At 48.8% G+C, this 18982-nt stretch overlaps 5 protein-coding genes across 5 annotated transcripts; 4 read left to right on the top strand and 1 right to left on the bottom strand.

The window, feature by feature from the left end:
- Positions 1-95: 95 nt before the first annotated feature.
- GIQ15_02763 (uncharacterized protein) lies at positions 96-3249 on the top strand (the record flags this gene model as incomplete). Its single annotated transcript, XM_033550180.1, has 6 exons — positions 96-224; positions 282-374; positions 430-466; positions 1199-1260; positions 1347-2883; positions 2945-3249. The coding sequence occupies 6 exons, from the start codon at positions 96-98 to the stop codon at positions 3247-3249; spliced, it is 2163 nt and encodes a 720-aa protein (XP_033407341.1).
- A 616-nt stretch (positions 3250-3865) lies between these two features.
- GIQ15_02762 (glycine-rich cell wall structural protein 1) lies at positions 3866-6022 on the top strand (the record flags this gene model as incomplete). The annotated part of the gene is made up of 3 exons (XM_033550179.1): positions 3866-3998; positions 4070-5800; positions 5865-6022. The coding sequence occupies 3 exons, from the start codon at positions 3866-3868 to the stop codon at positions 6020-6022; spliced, it is 2022 nt and encodes a 673-aa protein (XP_033407340.1).
- A 2687-nt stretch (positions 6023-8709) lies between these two features.
- GIQ15_02761 (DNA repair protein rad5) lies at positions 8710-12264 on the bottom strand (the record flags this gene model as incomplete). The annotated part of the gene is made up of 1 exon (XM_033550178.1): positions 8710-12264. One exon carries the CDS (start codon positions 12262-12264, stop codon positions 8710-8712), a length of 3555 nt encoding a protein of 1184 aa, XP_033407339.1.
- A 480-nt stretch (positions 12265-12744) lies between these two features.
- On the top strand, positions 12745-13839 carry GIQ15_02760 (uncharacterized protein; the record flags this gene model as incomplete). The annotated part of the gene is made up of 1 exon (XM_033550177.1): positions 12745-13839. One exon carries the CDS (start codon positions 12745-12747, stop codon positions 13837-13839), a length of 1095 nt encoding a protein of 364 aa, XP_033407338.1.
- A 947-nt stretch (positions 13840-14786) lies between these two features.
- Positions 14787-18914, top strand: GIQ15_02759 (uncharacterized protein; the record flags this gene model as incomplete). The annotated part of the gene is made up of 6 exons (XM_033550176.1): positions 14787-14845; positions 14908-16896; positions 16957-17979; positions 18075-18441; positions 18507-18621; positions 18682-18914. 6 exons carry the CDS (start codon positions 14787-14789, stop codon positions 18912-18914), a joined length of 3786 nt encoding a protein of 1261 aa, XP_033407337.1.
- Positions 18915-18982: the final 68 nt, after the last annotated feature.

The raw sequence follows: 18982 nt of genomic DNA, 5'->3' as shown, positions 1-18982 counted from the left end.
GGTCTCCAACTTCGCGATAGCAAAAAAAGAGCGAGCAGAGAAATGACAAAAGAGATCAACTTCTAGACTTTAGGCTGCACTAATTACGAGTCACGATGGCAGCGGTAGACGACGACGGAACAGCTCCATCCTTTTCGGAGCCGTTGGATCTTGTCCGACTGTCGCTCGATGAAGTTGTGTTTGTGAAGCTGCGGGGAGATCGCGAGCTCAAGGGCCGGCTTCATGTACGTTCGCCTTGACAACGCTGACAACGAGCTCTGATGTTGACATACACTATCTAGGCCTACGACAGTCACTGCAACATCGTCCTCGGCGACGTGGAGGAGACAATCTACATCATTGAAGAAGATGAAGCCGGAGAGGAGACCGTAAAGGTAGCTTACGAGCCGTTAAGGGACCACCAGACCCAACGTTAACCGTTTTATATAGACAATCAAGAAACAGGAAGAAATGCTGTTCGTCAGAGGTATGCCATATCATAGCCACTTCCTCTATATTACCGTACTAAGGGTCGACTTCTATAGGTGACTCCGTTGTTTTGATATCGCCGCAATCTCCATCCGGTTGATTCGGAGGAGCATGAGGAAGACGACGATGACGATGACGATGAAAACGACTCCGAGCTATGGAATGAGCAACTCGGTCCGTTGGGATAGCCCGCTGGCCATCTATCTACACGACTTGACTCACGATGCTGTGGCGGATCATGACACTCTGGGGCGAAGGGCCAGAAACTAAGCCCACATGAGGCTCAAAACACACTAGATGATTGTACCAGGACGGCTTTTACGCCCACGAGAAGCGTGGATAGTAAAGTACACAGTTAATACACCAGTTAATATTCAACTAAGAGAACAAAACATCCATTCAGAGCTGAACTCGGCGTCTCCAAACTAGTGGTCGGAGGCTCTTGATGACTCAACCACCATAGAACCTATGACTCTGTGAACTGCTCACCAACCAATATCAGCCCATCACATATGAATATCTCCAGGCCCACGACACGATAACCGTTGCCTTCTTACTATTCTTTTATCCGCATTAATATCATTAAATCATGTCTCTATAATCTAAACCGTGTCACACCGCTCTACTACAAACAAGAGAGATGATCGTACGAATACGACTGACCTGAACCTGTCTGCGCCTAGTCGCACCCTATGATACTTATATTGATGCCCTGATAATCGCGAGCCAGACGTCATGACTCACGGAGGACAACACAAGCTACCGGTGGAGGAGCGGCGCAAATGGGAGAAGGTATGCATGTCTCCGTCACCTTGCACCGGGTTTGGCGCATTTTCCCTGCCTGGGTCAGTAGCTATATCTAACCCTGGCCTCTACAGTCCCTGAGCGAGTTTGCGGAATATGTCGAGAAGCAGCAGGAGAGGCGGTATATACGTGGTCAGAACCGTGACGGCTCCGTGGCTCCGAGTGACAGCGGCTATTCCACTGCAACCATCACAGCAACAGACGATCATTCAGAGCTGGACATCCTCGACCAGCTCGGCCTATCAGACCATCCAACCAGCGTTCAGCTAAAGGACCTGCTCTTGGACGACTCTCCAGATGCAGATAATACGATCTCCCAGATAAGGAAGGTCGTGAAGGGGCGGCTGGATGAAGGCCAGGGCGAGACTATATTTGACCTTGGACAGGAAGATAATGGCGACTGGATGGGCTTCGACAAGGAGCAGTGGGAGTTCGCCTTGGACCGTCTACGGCAAGCTGCTCATCAGATTAAAGCGGACTGCCGGGTCCTGCTGACATATAATGTTGGCGGCCCCGAGGAGGCAGAGACCAAGAGTGATCGCATAAAAACCGCGTACGGGAAGATTTTGATACGCCGGGCACCTGAGACGGTGGAGAACGTCATCGAAACCAGGATAGCGGTGGTTGGCAATGTCGACGCCGGAAAAAGTACCCTTCTAGGTGTTCTAGTCAAGGGGAAGCTTGATGACGGACGTGGTAGAGCTCGAGTGAATCTGTTCCGCCACAAGCACGAAATCGAGACCGGAAGAACCAGTTCTGTCGGTATGGAGATTATGGGATTTGATACCCATGGTAACGTTGTTGGTAACGGACAAGTGCGCAAGCAGACTTGGGAGGAAATTGGGAGGCAGTCTGCTAAAGTAATTTCCTTCACTGATCTTGCAGGACACGAACGTTACCTCCGCACTACGGTCTTTGGAATGCTGAGCAGCAGCCCAAATTACTGTCTACTGATGGTAGCCGCCAATAATGGACTCATTGGCATGAGCAAGGAGCATCTGGGAATTGCCCTCTCACTTAACGTTCCGGTCATGGTGGTTATCACGAAAATTGATATCTGCCCTCCTCAGATTCTGCAGCAGACCATCAAGCAGTTGACCGGTATTTTGAAATCTCCCGGTGCTCATAAGATCCCCATTTTCATCAAGTCGCGAGAGGATACTGTCAATACGGCTACACAGTTCGTCAACCATAGGATATGTCCTATATTCCAAGTTTCTAACGTGACGGGGGAGTGCCTTGACCTGGTACGGATATTTTTGAATATGCTTCCACATCACGGTCGATATGACTCCGGTGCTCCTCTGGAATTCCTGGTGAATGACACCTTCTCCGTTCCATTTGTGGGGACAGTTGTATCCGGTGTCGTGAAAGCCGGAGCCGTTCATACGGGCGATTCGGTGCTCGTTGGCCCTGACTCCCTCGGTCAGTTCAAGGGCACCGTCATCAAGTCTATTGAGCGCAAGCGAATCCATGTGCACGCTTGTTCAGCCGGACAATCTGCATCCTTCGCTCTGAAGGGTGTTCGTAGGAAGGATGTGAGGAAAGGAATGGTTGTCTTGCCTAAACTTGACCGTCCTCCAAAAGTCTACCGTGAATTCGTGGCCGAAGGTATACCCGTCATCCCCTTCTCTTATATGTTGGTTGTTTCGGTTCTAACATGTTAACGCAGTTCTGATCCTTTCACATGCCACCACCATCAAGCCCAAGTATCAAGCGATGCTGCACGTAGGCGCTGTAAGCCAGACCTGTTCCATCATCGACATTGACCGTGACTTCATCAGAACCGGTGACCGCGCTCTCGTTGCGTTCCGCTTCATCCAACGGCCCGAATTCCTTTCCGTGGGAGACCGAATTCTCTTCCGTGAGGGAAGAACTAAAGGCCTTGGAATTGTTAAGGAAGTCTGTTATGACCCCAAGGTTCCCCTGAATCCAGAGAAGAGGACACCCTCGACTGAACAGGGGAAGGCTAACTAAGCCAACTTTTTTTAACGCTTCTATGATTACGCAATTGCATTCCTTGTTTTTCATTCTATTTTTAACATGACCATGCATTTTTTTTCAGCCTTTTTCCATTGCGATCACAGTCTAGTCGTTTTTCGTTGAAAATTATCCTGTTGGTCGTTTTCACTTCCCACTTCCTGTTTGGTGCTAGGTGGGGGTATGACGGGCTGCACTGTATAATATGTTGGTCCCACTGCATATACTTGATCGCTACTGCATATCCTTCGCCACAATATCATCAACTTTCCTGTTTTCATCTCGCATCCTTGTCTTCTTCTCTACGCCCGCTGGTGTAGGGATATATATCACGTGATAGCATCATGGTTTTGCGGTGATGTCATTACCCCAGAATACGTCACGTCTGAAGTCATATCTGAGAGCTGGGGGCGAAGAGCTGTCAAGGAGTTCGCATGGAGCTATGGACATTGCCACGGAGTACGCTGCTGAAGGGGGCCCCGCTATCGAGATGGCAGTTATATATAAAGGTCCTCCTGTCGTGGACAAGAGGCTTTATTCATCATCAATCACAAAATTGAATTCCTCAATCTACATATTTTTTACTTGAAGATACTTGAAAACTCAATCAATCATGGAATCTATTAAGAACCATCTGCACGCAGCAGAGGAAGCATTACTTGGCCATAAGTCAGGCCAAGAGCCTGTCTCTGGCGTCAGAGGACAGGGCACTGCAACTGACCCGTATGATGCAGGAAACGCTACCAGTATGCTACAACACCCCTTCTATCATCCTTGGACTGTGTCAACAATATGCTAATGAAGTTTACATCTGAAGACCAGCCAACCACAGGACAAGGGACAACTGGCAAGCATGCGGCCGGCCATCAAGCATACGGCGGCAGCAAGGTCGACGAGGGCATTAGTGGTTTCGATAATAACACCGCCAGTAGAACCACCGGAAAGCCTGCAGTAGGACATACATCTCATGAAACCAGCGGCGTGCCCGGGCATACCACTCATGGTGGCACCGGAAGAGTCGATGAAGGTATCAGCGGCGTTGGCGGAGATAAGACTGGATACGGCAACAAAGCTCTACGCTCTGAGATTCAACAAGGAGACGAATATTCCTCTGCCATGGGTATTGGCCAGAAGCCTTCAACAGGGAGTAAATTGACCGGCGGAACTACCAGTGGAATGACCGGCGGAAACACTAGTGGATTGACCAGCGGAACTACCGGCGGACACACTAGCGGAATGACCAGTGGAACTACCGGTGGACACACTAGCGGATTGACCAGTGGAACTACCGGTGGACACACTAGCGGATTGACCGGCGGAACTACCGGTGGACACACTAGCGGATTGACCGGCGGAACTACCGGTGGACACACTAGCGGATTGACCGGCGGAACTACCGGCGGACACACTAGCGGAATGACCAGTGGAACTACCGGCGGACACACTAGCGGATTGACCGGCGGAAATACCAGTGGGATGACTGGTGGAACTCTTGCTGGAGGCGCTGCAGGTGTTGCCGGAGGTGCAGCTGCAGCTTCTGCTATGGACCACAGCCACGAGCCAGGATCTGGCATGAAGAAACACTCTAGTCTGATTGAAGAAGCCGAACGAGCTCCTGGCTCAACAACACGAGGCTCGGACCTACATACCGGTTCTTCTGGAGGCTATGGCCAAGGAAAACAGACTCAGCTTGGTAGTGAATATGGTAGAGAGTCAAGTGGAGGAGCTGCCCTAGGTTCAGGCGATGTCACTGGAACCGGCGGTGGCACTCAATATCAGCACCCTTCAGGCACGACTCAGGGACATCATGGAACTACTAGTGGCATTACTGGAGGTTCTGGATATGGCGGCTCCTCCCAATACCCCTCCGAAACGAAGCAAAGCCAAACATCAGGAGGAATGCCAGGTGGAATCAGCTCTATGGGGTCTGGCGGTACTACTGGTTACGGTTCCTCAGATATGAAGCACGGAGACCCTACTACTAGCCACACAGGTAGCAACGTCCTAGGAAGCACTGGCGGCTCAGGCCATAGCGGTTCCCAGCACGGAACTCATGGTACTAGCCAAACAGGTAGCAACGTCCTAGGTGACACCGGCAGTTCAGGCCATGGCAGCTCCCACTATCCATCTGATACGAAGCACGGAGACCCTACTACCAGCCATACAGGCAGCAACGTTCTAGGCAGCACTGGTGGCTCAGGCCATAGCGGTTCCCAGCACGGAACTCATGGTACTAGCCACACAGGCAGCAACGTCCTAGGTGACACCGGCAGATCAGGCCATGGCAGTTCCACGTATCCATCTGAGATGAAGCAGGGAACTTCTACTACCGGCCAAACCGGCACCGGTGGTACCCTGGGCCGTTCCAGTGGTGCTGGCTATGAGAGCTCCCAAGGACCAACTGCTACTACTAGCAGTCGCACAACTGGTACCGCACCATCTGGCGGGCCAACCGGAACGGGAGAATATAATACTAAAAGCACTGGATTCGCAGCTCAGGGCGGAAACTTTGACGCCAAAGATCCTGGTGCTGGAAGAGAGGCAGACCGTAAGTTACAAAATCCCCTAAGACATATAAACCAGCAAAAACGGATGCTAACATTTGACTGAAGGTCTTCTGGATGAGCGCCCCACGAAGTCTACCCACGGCACGTCTGGTCATGTGTCTCACACCGGCACCAGCCATGATACTACTCATTCCTCTCATAAATCGGGTAGCATCACTCAAAAGGCCAAAGACGCCCTTCATATCGGAAAGCACAAATCTTAAGGTTGTACATACTGCTTCTGAATTGTGATATTTGCTCCTAACTTGCCTTCCTCTTTTCTTATGCCCTTTTTACTTTGCACGGAGAGGATTTTTAATGCCACTGGCCTGAGTTGCTAGGCTATAATGTACCCTTAACTGTGTCATCATTGCAGTCAAATATCCAAAATGTAACTATTTTATTCTGCATGTTTTGATGTACAGTACTCCATAACGAAATCGAACAATTGCTTTAATGTTAACACACCTGTCCAGTATCGTCATGTTTTTGCGTTGGCTAGAATGCTATGTCTCTAACAATAATTAGTAACTATTTAAAAATCTGTATTAGCCCAGAAGGTGGAGGGTTTCATGAATCGCCAGAATGGCCAGGTCAATTTTCTCGCTTAGTTGGCTATGTGCTTCCTTAAACTGATAGTTCGGCTGTAGCCGTAGACATAATATAAGTCTTATATTTCTCTAACTTCTTCTCAACGACTCCGCCTGGCCCAGCATATCTCTCGACAATCTCAGGAGATCGGCCAATAAATAGCTTAGGGTCAAGCAGACCATCGATCTCACCCCATACTGGTTTCTGTTGGACGGTTATATTAGCCAAAATATTCAATAAGATGTGCTAGGGAAGAAGAAACATACGAAGAATTCAGTCTTCTTAATTCTTTCGATCAAATCGTTTTTCCCGCCTTCCATTTTCACGACATGGGCAGCTTGGTGGGACAGAACACGGATTTCTTCGTGAGCTTCCTGGCGGGAAATGCCATGGCTGCACAGTTTCATGATGATGTTCTCTGTAGCCATGAACGGTAGTTCCTCCCGTAGTTGAGAGTTAACGATGGCTGGGTATACGACAAGGCCATTAGTGACGTTGTCAAGGCTGATAAGGATGGCGTCTGCCATGAGGAACATCTCAGGGATGTCAATGCGGCGGATGGCACTATCATCCAGAGTTCTCTCAAGCCATTGACCAGAGAAAGTCTCCGAGAAGTTGGCCGATACGTTGCTCAATTTTCGGCCAATACTGCAAATTCGCTCCGAACTATATAAAAAAGTCAGTGTTTATTCAAGAAAAGTCGAAACATCAGTATTTAGTAGGGGAAAAACCCTCTTACCGCATTGGGTTGCGCTTGTAAGCCATGGCAGATGAGCCGATTTGATCTTTCTCGAAAGGCTCTTCCATGACTTTGTCATGAGCAAGATGGCGAAGGTCAGTTGCGATACGAACAGCAGTTGCTCCGAGTGCTGCAAGCGCATTGGCAATGCGCAAATCAACCTTGCGTGTATAGGTCTGTGTAGAGATATCGTAGCAGCTAGTAAATCCTGCTTTCTCGCAAAGCATCTGATTCAGCTCGTCAATCTTAGAGGCATCGTTTTGGAAAATTTCCATAAATGAGGCCTGTGTCCCGGTTGTTCCTTGTGCTCCTCTGAACTTCAGACCAGCTCTCACATATTCGATGTCCTCCAAATCCATAACTAGATCCTGAAGCCATTGAGCACCACGTCGACCAAGCGTAATAGCCTGGGCTGCTTGATAATGACTGGGTCCCAATGTCAGTGGCTAGTTTTAATATGGGAACTTAAGTCCTCTGGATGTAGATCTAGGCTGATAGGGCACGTACGTAAATCCAAGAGCTGGCAAGTCCTTGTATTTCAGGGAGAATTGGGTGAGGTTGTGGATTACTTTGGCAAGCTTCGGGAGGATCAAGTCCAGCGCATCACGAATGAAGATTAAGTCGGCATTGTCAGTGACCTGTAGAAATATATCAGACTTGGATACGTAGAACAAGACGTATTAGACGGAGAAGGAAACGCAGCGTACTAGAATGATTATCTCCTGTTAGATTCGAATCAATATCCCAAAGAGGGCCAGGGTGAAAATGACACACCATAGCACGAGGTAGCTCCAAGATGGATAACACCAGCTGCCGCGGGAGCATCCTTCTCCAACGCAAAGACGTGAGCCATGACATCGTGTCTCCGGCGCCGTTCTTCAACAGCGGCGACTTTGAATGCCTCGTCGGTCATGACGACATTGGCCTTGATCGCCTCGATCGCCTCATTGCTGATTTGCTTGATACCGAGTTCCATCTCGGCTTCCGCAAGCCAAAGCCAAAGCTTGCGCCATGTTGTAGCTCGCTCGCGGGCAGAGAAGATCTTTTTCATTTCATCGCCTGGTCAATGGCATCTGGTTAGCTGTGATATTCCGATCATAGCGGGGGTTGCGATAGCGAGATGCGGGGGTTGATAACACCAAGATCGTATAATTGTAGGACTTACTGGCATAGCGAGACGCCAATGGCGTCTGATATTGGTCGTTGGAAGACATGATGGGCTGGATTACTGCTATTAAGCCGTGATGTCGAAGAGTTGTGCTGGCTTGACAAAAAAAGTCACTTTTGCCGTGGTCGAAAAAACTTTCGTCCCGCTATTTATGACCCCTCTATATTTAATTAAGATGCAGCCAAATGAACTCGATATTAGATTTCGCATAAATATATTAAAACACAGGAAAGAGAAAACTCTGGGCGAGTATTCGTTTTAATCGTGTTCCTGGCCTCTATCGTACATGAACCCTTGATTCCTGGGTTGATGGTGAACATGCTATGCTAATGCTGGATCAAAATCCAAAAGCCCCCCGTGTGCCATGATATATACAAAATGTTGCAAATGCCGGGTATAGAAAGGGTCAATATTTATTCAAATAATAACTTCAACTCTTCAATCCGTTGTTCCCTCTTATCCTCATCACTTCCATCGCCACCGACTCTCAATCCAAGGGAACCGGCAATCATCATCTTCCGCTCTTGGATCCTGAGAATTCTCCCTTCAATACTGTTTTTGACCACAAACCTGAATACCTTCACGTCGCGTAATTGACCCATGCGATGTACGCGGTCAATTGCCTGTGCTTCCACAGCGAAACTCCACCAGGGATCCATCATGAAGACGTGGTTTGCAACAGTAAGATTCAAGCCAACGCCGCCAGCCCTCAAGCTAATTAACAGCACATTTGCAGGCGTGGTCTTGCTTTTCTTGGGTTTGGGTTTGTTTCTATAAGCTCCGAAGGGGTTAAGGGGATTCGAAATGTCATCGTCGTCTTCAATGTCCTCTTCGTCGAATATAGGGGCATTAAACTGTGCAAGGACCGTAGCACGGGCTTTTTGGCTCATAGTACCGTCGAACCGAAGATGCTCAATACCGGCTGCGATCAGTTGTGGAGCTATTAGATCTAGAAAGGATGTGAATTGTGAAAATACCACAGCCTTAGTGCCTTTAGGTAGCCGAGTAAGATGGTTGATTAGAGCATGAACCTTCGCGGATGTTTTAGCTGAGGGTGACAGCGGGTTTATTCGTCGTAAAGATATACGATTTGCTGGGGAATTGGAAGCTTCTTGGAGCGGAAGGTCTGGAGTTGCTGGGGTTTGTGACGGTGAGTCGTGCCGTACGACTTCAAACATATCGCGAGAGTTTAGAGGCTCGCGGCAAGAAAAGCACCTGGGCGTCTCCCCTTTATCAGTCTGGTGCTTGATATAGGATTCCAAGCAGTTTTTGCAAGCACTATGCCAGCATGAAGTAACTGCAGGATTAATCATTGGTTCCTCTGAACAAATTGGACATTCACCACTAGACTCTGCTTGGATCTGTTTCAAGGCATGGGTTGTGAAATTCGCTGTAGGGTCTCTTTCCTCACCATCCCCAGCCTGCATAGAGGCCGAGAACTTATCAATGAGTTCTTGAAGGTCCATGTTATCCTTTAGGACATTCATCTCATCAGCCGCGATAGCGGCATCTTCTTCTTCTGCAACGATAGATTGATTCCGAGTAAGTATAGGATGACAGCATGTTTGCCGTAAACGAAGAATCTGAGCAAAGATAGTGGTATAAGATTTTAGAAGGGTCCCTGCTGCAATATTGTCATTGAAAGTCCGCTTTGCTCGCGTGAAAATAACATCATAAATTTCTCTTTCTTGTTCGGACAACTCAACCTCTTCCACTGTGATGGTACGAGAGGGCAGTGGAACCAGGGCCTCTCCTTCAGGGGTTTTCATGGTTTTGGTGCGTCGGAGAACCAATGGTTCGAGAACAGTTTGTACAACACTCAGAGCGCGTGCAAAGTCCTTTGATTCGAATGGAACTGTTATAAAAGTCTTCCAAAAGGAGAAATTACACCAAGGTTCCACTTTGAGGAAACGCACAAGACTGTAGAGGTCTTCCAGTCGATTCACGATGGGAGTTCCAGTCAAAACCCATCTGTGTCTAGCTTTGATCTCATAACAGGCCTTAGCGGTTTTGGAAGCCCGATTCTTGATGTAGTGTGCTTCATCGAGAATCACGCGAAAGTATTCCACCGAAAAGAGGCTATCGTTGCTCATATTTGTGCGGCCAGAGAGAATCTGACTGTACTCTGAGCGGACGACGCCATAGCTTGTAATTATTACGTTTGGCGCGGAGGAATTTTTAGGGGAACAGAGAGTTCTCAGGTTAACTGATTTATCTGTTCCATAGTAAACAAGGGTCTTCATTGACCCTGGCTTTGACGCCTTTAGAGCTTCACTCTCCCATTGCGATAAGAGGGAGGTAGGAGCAACGACAAGCGTGGTACGTGGTGCTTGGTATACATCGGAAGGATTGTGAGATCGTGCAAGGCTATGGACAGACGAAGACGTCACGTCGCCATTTAAAAGCTCGACGCTCGGTGTATGAGAGTGGATTAAGCTCATCATCTCGATAGTCTTGCCCAGGCCCATTTCGTCGGCAAGGATCCCTCCAAGACAACTCTGTTCTTGTACAGGGAACTTGAGGCTCAGTTCCCCAGAATACGGGTTCACGTAAAAGTAATCTCTGCCACGTACCCGTGGAAGAGGCTTGTCATCAACATCTTTCACAGGCCAGGTGTATTCTTCCCATAGGGGGTGCATGGATTCTTGTCTCGTAGACTTTCCGTCCTTCTCCTTGGTAATCAACCAGTGAAGTGCCTGCTTTTGATACTTCCGTAACTCTAAATTGAAAGATTCACTCGGAGTGGCCTCCGGCATGCTGAAATCAAAACACTGTGCCTTGTGGTATAGAGTATCGAGCTGATCTTGGTCTAGGTTCTCGCCCTCCTCACTTTCTGACGCCTCGTCTGGATCATTAGACTGGTCTGTAGTTGACCTTCCTGGCTTGGTATTTTGCTCCGCCATTTCGGCGGCACGAAGAATCCCATTTTTCTTATGTTTCGCAGTTGCTTCGTTCATGGAGGTAGGAGAGAGACAAATCTCATCAAAAAGGGTTACCAACGCAACCTGACGTAAACGGAGTGCTTTCTCTTCCGACGTTTCCTCTTGCTCGAAGAGACGAGGCGTATTGTCATCAACCCCCAGAGAAAAGCGGGCTTTGAATGCCGAGTTTAGCACATAGCATCTGAGTTGCAGGTATATCGTATCATTTATGCGAATCCTGTCTGGTGCAAAGACACAGACTGCTGTAAATTTGCATATTCCCTGATCGATCAAGGTTGATACCCAGGAAGCAGTTTCCTGAGGCAGCCTTCCAATTTCATCACCATTGGCGTTCGTAAACCTCGTTATGACGTCCGTTTTCGAGTTTCCTACCGCTCTTTTGGGCTTTCCCGCTTTCAACTGAGGTTGGATTTTGGAGCGTTGAATCTTGACCTCTTCCCCAAACTTGAGTGGACTCGTACTCGATCTGGTAGCCCATCCACCGACACCAAAAGCACCCAGATATCTATACTCGGGGTTTTCTGAAAGAACGGACTCGTCATCATTCTCATCAACAGCCGCTGTCTCCACCACTTGGTTGGGCGGTTCTGGAGTAGAACTTTTGGTGACAGCAGCCCCGTCAGGCTCGGGAGCGTCTGGCGTCTTAGGAACATCGGTCATCTTATCATGATCCTCTTCCCAAGAGCCGTCGAGGTAGAGGTTGACAGCTCTCTCCATATCATTCCCTGCCTGTCGGCGAAGTTGCGAGATGACATTTGCAGAAATCGGTCGGCCAACCACGGCGGAGAAAAACTCGACATCGAAACTAGGATCGTCTCCGGTCGTTGCAGTGTTTTCCATAGCATTACTGTCTATTTTATTGTATTCAACTGAGCCAGGGGCAGCTTTCGACGAGCTCGATAAGCCGAAGCTGTTAGCGGCCGACGCGTTGCCATTGCGGAACTGAAGGGGAACGCTGGATTCATTTTCCTCCTGGAAAAAACGTCTTTTCTTAACAGGACGCTGCTCTAAATCTCTAGAACTCATCGCCGGTGGCCGTCATGGAAGCAGACAGCAAGACTGTCAACCTATCTCCAAAAATGCTGCTGTCTTTTCATCCAACAACGCGCGATCTTCAATTACGACACGCGATTTTCCATTTAACAAACATTACTAAGCATATCGGTTAAATATATATCCAGTGGATTACATAATACATATTTATCCGAAGTGTTTTTTTGGTCTTTCCAATTGATGCAATTTGAGATCTATATACACGGAGTAGAGCTGGCATACTCCTTGACAATGACTGCAAATTACTCAATGTGCCTCCGGTGCACATTTAAACAGGTTCGGCACCAGATATCCAGAACTACGGCGAGGAATTCGCAACAAATCCGTTCCCTGTCGAGCTCCGTACCTCACTTGAAGCCGGCAAATATCTCGGAAAGCTCCAAAGCTGAGCTGGAATCAGCGCATAACTACTGTGTTGAGCTTCTAAGGTGTGGACTATCTGCATTTGGACCTATGGTCCTATATCCGCTGCCTGAATTTGATGAGAAGCTAATATCTGCTAGGAAGTATGATCGACCGTCTTACACTCTCAGCACCTTTATTCCGCGACACACCACCAAGTTCTATATTGCCCTCCATGCGCTTAATGTCTCGTTGTCGATGATACCGGAAACGACATCTGCACATACAATTGGCTTGATGAGATTACAATTCTGGAGAGACACGGTCACACGGACACTTGCTGGAACTCCGCCCAAGGAGCCCATTGCTATTCTCCTTGCCTCTGCGCTGTCGGATCTTCATACCCGCACTCAAGGCAAGGCGAAGATAAGCAAAGGATGGCTAATGCGGCTGATTAACGCTCGAGAACAACATCTAACACATACGGCGTATCCAAACCTGGCATCCCTAGAGTCGTATGCCGAGAACACATACTCTACGCTTATGTATCTAACGCTCAGCGCATTGCCTCTCACCTCCTTGACGGCAGACCATATAGCGTCACATATCGGTAAAGCAGCAGGTATCACTGCCTTGCTTCGCGGGGTACCACTAGTTGCATTCCCACCGCCCCCCAATCATCATTCAAGCCAGACTCGGATAGGTAAGGAGGGAGCAGTGCCAGGAGAGAGTAGACAAGGCTCGGTTATGCTACCGCTTGATATTATGGCAGAGTCAGGAGTGAAAGAGGAGGATGTTTTTAGGCATGGTGCTGACGCACCCGGCCTGAGAGACGCTGTGTTCACCGTTGCAACACGGGCCAGTGATCATTTAATCACAGCCAGACAGATGTTGAAGAACCTCCGGGCCGGCGAGGACGTAGGGCACGACTTTGAACATGAGGGAGAAGAAGGGCATGAATATCACGACTCACACGAGGCGTACCAGTATCGACCAGACGACCAGCAGGCCAAGAGCACAAGCCTGAATACGCAGCTACGCGAGGTCGAGCGAGGATTTGGAGTTTTGCTACCGGCGGTTTCCACCGGCCTTTGGCTGAATAACCTGCAAAAGGTAGATTTTGATATATTTAAACCGGAGCTTCTCTCAACAGACTGGAGACTGCCGTGGAAAGCATACTGGGCCTTCCGACGGCGAGAATTTTGATAGGATTTTGGCTTCCCGGCCCTGTGACATTAACATATATGTACTATATAAGCAGTCTATACCCTTGAGCTTCCTACCGTAGTCCACTCGCTTCATATCTAATAGCCTGTCAATACCCGGGCATCCATCTCGAAAACTTTGAGCTGCCAAAATAAAATTCATCACAGGCCAAGATAGTATATGGGAACAAAATGTTCCATGGATAACATGGGGTTATTAACCTGGGCCGTTGGTTATGATATAAGATAGCTCTCAAAGGGTGGCGGTTTCGTATATGCTGACATCGACTTTGACATCGACAGCAGTTGTCAGGTAGCTACATTAAACATCTGTCAGACCAAAAGCCGAGGTCGTCTATTTGCAGGGGATTATTAGCACTGTAACTGTACTCTGCAAGGCGACGTGGCTGAAATGTGATTCTTGTATATAGTTGCAAGTGGATAGCGGTCTCCATTTTTTATACGGGGAATCTAGAAGCAGGTTTACAACTTGCCAAGTTGGCACTGAATATTCAACGGCTTCACATCCAACTCAGCACTCACGATGGATGCTCCCCTATTGGCCCAGGGCCGTAACTAGAGGCTCAAATAGTTAGCCTGCTGTGAGATGACTTGCATTGCATCTGCTTCACCAGCCACTTGAAACCACTAAAGATGAACAAGCTGCACTTCATCACAAACACCAACGAACAACAACAGCGTTATGAAGCCGTCAACTAGCTACGGCGTACGACAGCCGAGACAGCCCTGTCTAGTGTCAAAAACTCTACATGACTGGCTGGCCGTTGAATAACTCGTGGCTCGCCTCTGGTGGCGATGCGAGGGCTAGATGTCATACTGGATATATATCCTGACATACTGGCTGCCTGGGGATAAAAATGTTCGGCTTTACTACGCTGCTTAATCAAGAGCTTGATCTTCAGCTTCATCCTCGTCTTCAGGCTGGCGATGCCTCTGCGACAAACGCAGCTCGAGTTGGAGAGAGCGCGTGTCCGGGATCTTTTGAGGTAAGGCAGCTAGCTACCACAATCTCTACTCACAACACTCAGCTAACATGATGTATAAATAGATACTATAGGCCGAATCCGAGGCAATATCGTCCAGCGCACTATGAAGAGTGCACTTCGGTCTGCGGTGAAGTGCCCGAGCCTCTCAACGGATGCCATCCGGTAGAGGGGGACCCGGCAGAGAGCATTCCAGATGATTCACAGCTTCTCTCGCATGACCCTACGCTGACTGCGTTTGCGCAGTTGGGGGCATTCCGGTTGGACTGCCAGCGGAGTTTTATCTCTCTCATGGATCACAACCACCAATATATACTGGCAGAAGCAACAAGGAGCGTGTCTCTGATGTCCCGCGAGGTGTGCAACGAAGGAGATGGAGTGTATCTGGGTGCAAGAGTCCTGGACTTAGTATGGGGAGTGTGCCCCAACGCGATCCAGGTCTTCACCGCGAAGGATGACAACTGCAACATTTCTACTTCCAATGTCACTGCGAACCAAGACTGCTACGTTATGAATGATATGGCCACCATAGACAAGTTCAAGGACCGTCCTTATATCGTCGGGTGGCCATACATGCGATTTTATGCCGAGGTTCCCATCCATAGTCCAACTGGCCATGTAATTGGTACCTACTGCGTTGTTGACAACAAGCCAAGGGATGGTCTCGACCAGAAGGGCCTTGATGCACTGAACGAGATATCCTCGGCGATCATGAAACATCTTGCCCTCGTTCAGGCACAATTTGAGCTTCAACGAGCAGGGGCAATGGTTAAGGGTCTGGGCCGCTTCGTCGAGGGCAAGACACGCCTGCAAGGTGGCAACGGCAGTGGAAAGCGGTCAAGCAATCTTGGGAGCATCTCAACAGAACCGTCGATATCTCAAACGGGCACTTCTCGAACAAGTTCAACCGCATCTGAGACCCGTAGCGAGGTCTCCAATCAATCGACATCTATATCAACCGTCACGAGTCAGGGGCCAAAACGAACAATTGAGGCTGCCGCAAGGGATGGGCCAACATTGGGGCCGTCTATGGCCAGTGTCCTGCCTAAGACGAAACCAGTGTTACCGGGAGAGCGAGAGCTGCTTCTAAATGACCCTAGCTCTCGCCATGCGCTGACCGACTCTGCTGGAAATACACAGCTGTTTCTCCGTGCTAGCCGGCTGGTTAGAGACGCTCTAGATATGGATGGCGTGATATTCCTCGATGCCTGCTTCCGCGACATCGCCATCGATCCAGACAACCCAGTGCTTCTCCCACAATCTCCTACATCTTCTGGATACCGAGGTATACCTGACACGCCTGCAAACGAAAAATCCGACTGGCTGGATGCTACTGAATGCTCCACTACACAGGTCACTGGGAACAATTCGTTCCTGGGTCCCGAAGTGACAGCTCCTAAAGCGGATCACAGCAGTCGCTCAGCAAGTGAAATCTTAGCTTATTCCGTCAAAAGCCCTTCGAATATCTGCGACCTTCTTTCTTCCGGCACACGGGCACCCCTTCCCCGGTCGACTCTTCGACTGTTGCTGCAGAATTACCGACGGGGTCATTCGTTTGTATTCGACGAAGACGGAGCACTTGTGCAAGGTCACGATGAATTATATCATCGCCACATGGAGGACTATGGGAATGATGAATCTACAGATGCTCATCATATGGAGGAGGAATGGATTGGCCAACTTTTAACCCTCTGCCCTGGCGCTAGATCCATAGTCTTCCTCCCGTTATGGGACCCGAAAAGGAATCGATGGTTTGCTGGCAGCCTAGCATGGACCAAAGATCCCACCAGAATTATAGAATTAGCCGACATTGCTTATTTGGAAGCATTTGGCAGCTGTATCATGTCCGAGAAGGCTCGACTTGAAGCTATAATTGCTGACCACGCAAAGTCGAACTTCATTTCCTCTGTTAGCCATGAACTCCGCTCTCCCCTTCATGGCATTCTCGCAAGTGCAGAGGCCCTACAAGAATCGGCAACTACCTCTACACAAGAGGACATGATCCAGACCGTTATGGGATGTGGTGAGGTGCTGTTAGACACCGTGGACCAAATGTAAGCAAATTTGCATATCCTCTGTCTTCGCCTCTCCCTTCACTTGCTAATTTTATCTAGTCTTGATTACGCTAAGGAGAGCCATTTGAAGACCGACCCCCTATCGAAAGAGGAGAACAAGGAATCGATCTCCACTCTAACCACGCCTTTGGCTTTCGCCAATCTTCTGGAAAACACCGTTGACGCTATCGTTGCCGGGCACGACTATCGGAGGTCAGACTTTAGCTCTCTGAGCAATGAAGTCCACACTGGACGCACCATGTCTACACTTGAGTCATCAGCACGCCGCGTTATGGTCATCTTAAATATTGACTGGCAGACACCTGGGATCTTGAAATCGCAGCTTAGCAGCTGGAAACGGATCATTATGAACCTTTGCGGCAACGCACTTAAGTATACCTCGTCTGGGTTCGTCTATATCTCCCTTGGAACACAAACCGTCCTACCTGCCTCCAAGACGGAATCGGCTCAAAGGCACATCACACTTCAAATCAGTGATTCTGGGAAAGGGATATCGAATGATTATTTGAAATACGACCTTTTTACGCCATTTTCTCAAGAAGATCAGCTCGCTGGGGGCACAGGTCTTGGCCTATCGATCGTTCGACAGCTCGTCGCCAATTTTAGCGGTGATATCGACGTGCAGAGCGAAGTAGGCTATGGCACAACGGTCAAAGTATCCGTACCAATCAATGATGGCTCGCGTATCTCGAGTGTAGATTCCGAGAGAGTCAGCTCGATTATCACAGACACAAGAACGCGATGCAAGGGCTTGAAACTATGTATAGTTGGCTTTGAGTACTACCCCGATATCGGGGATGAACCAACTGGGATTTTGAGTCCCTATGCACGATGCTTACTCGTCCTCAAATCATCACTCACCAAGATTGCAACCAACTGGTTTGGGATGGAGGTAGTCGCGGCTTCTACCTTGGAAGAAGCAAAAGGAGATGTGGTAGTTGGGCTTCGGTCCAAATGGAGTCTCTCAGAGAAGCATAAAGGGGTATTACCTTTGATACTTGTCGATGACACCGCAGAAGGGAAACGCTGTGATGCTGAAGGAGTGTTCAGCCTTTCACAAATGTGAGTTTATCCCCCTAATACCAGCCCATCCAGCAGTTGTTTTACTTCTTTCGAACCCGTTTTGCCATACTGGTTCCATGCTAATTTATTTTTAGTGTTGGCCCGCAAAAGCTAGCCAGAGTTCTGGCATTATGCTTAGATTACAAGCCGACAGCTGCACACCCGTCATCTGAAAAAGAAAGGCGAAGCCCGACACCTACACCGGCCTCGTCTAAACTGCGAGAAACACTTAATGGCTTAAACATACCCTTGGTTCCTAAGGAAACACCTGAAGTGGAGACCACTCAGCCAAAAGATACGCTTCCACAGAGTGTGGAATCGCCAGGTCCGAATCACCAGGAGCGGGAAGTATCGGCCATAGACAAGAATTTAAAGGATATGCAGCTCTCCGAACCTCCAAAACAGCGTCTTCCTGAAAGATCTAAGGTCCTACTAGTTGAGGACAACATTGTTAATATGAAGGTATGCGACACCCCTTTTGAACCTAATTTAAGAGCGACAAGAGCTAAACATCATCGGCTTCCCAGATTCTGGTAAATTATATGAAGAAGGCGAAACAAGACTACGAGGCCGCGGCAAATGGGTTGGAAGCTCTACAGATATTCCAGGCTGAACCCCTGCGGTTTAAGGTCGTCTTTATGGGTATGTTGTGCTCGACCTACTCTATCAAGCAGCAAAGAAGCTAACATTATAACTGCGTAGACATTTCGATGCCAGTAATGGACGGTCTCGTCTCTTGTCAACGCATGCGAGAACATGAAGGCAAAAACTCCCTCGCTCGCACTCGGATTGTTGCCCTGACATGCTTCTCCTCTGCAGAGTATCAAGAAGGCGCTGCACTAAGCGGGTTCGACAAATTCCTCATTAAACCGGTATCGATGAAATTGCTCCAGCCTATTCTAGAGCTGGATGCAAACGACTTTAGTGGTGGCTAGATAGTACTAGTTAAAGTAATGCATATTAAAAGTGGCTGTCCATTTTTCTCTAGTTAAGCTTATACCCT

Source organism: Arthroderma uncinatum, assembly GCF_011692745.1.
Source record: "Arthroderma uncinatum strain CBS 119779 chromosome Unknown scaffold2, whole genome shotgun sequence".
Classification (NCBI taxonomy): domain Eukaryota; kingdom Fungi; phylum Ascomycota; class Eurotiomycetes; order Onygenales; family Arthrodermataceae; genus Arthroderma; species Arthroderma uncinatum.
The sequence above is the reverse complement of the archived record's forward strand: the minus strand, read 5'-3'. Positions and strand labels throughout refer to the sequence as shown.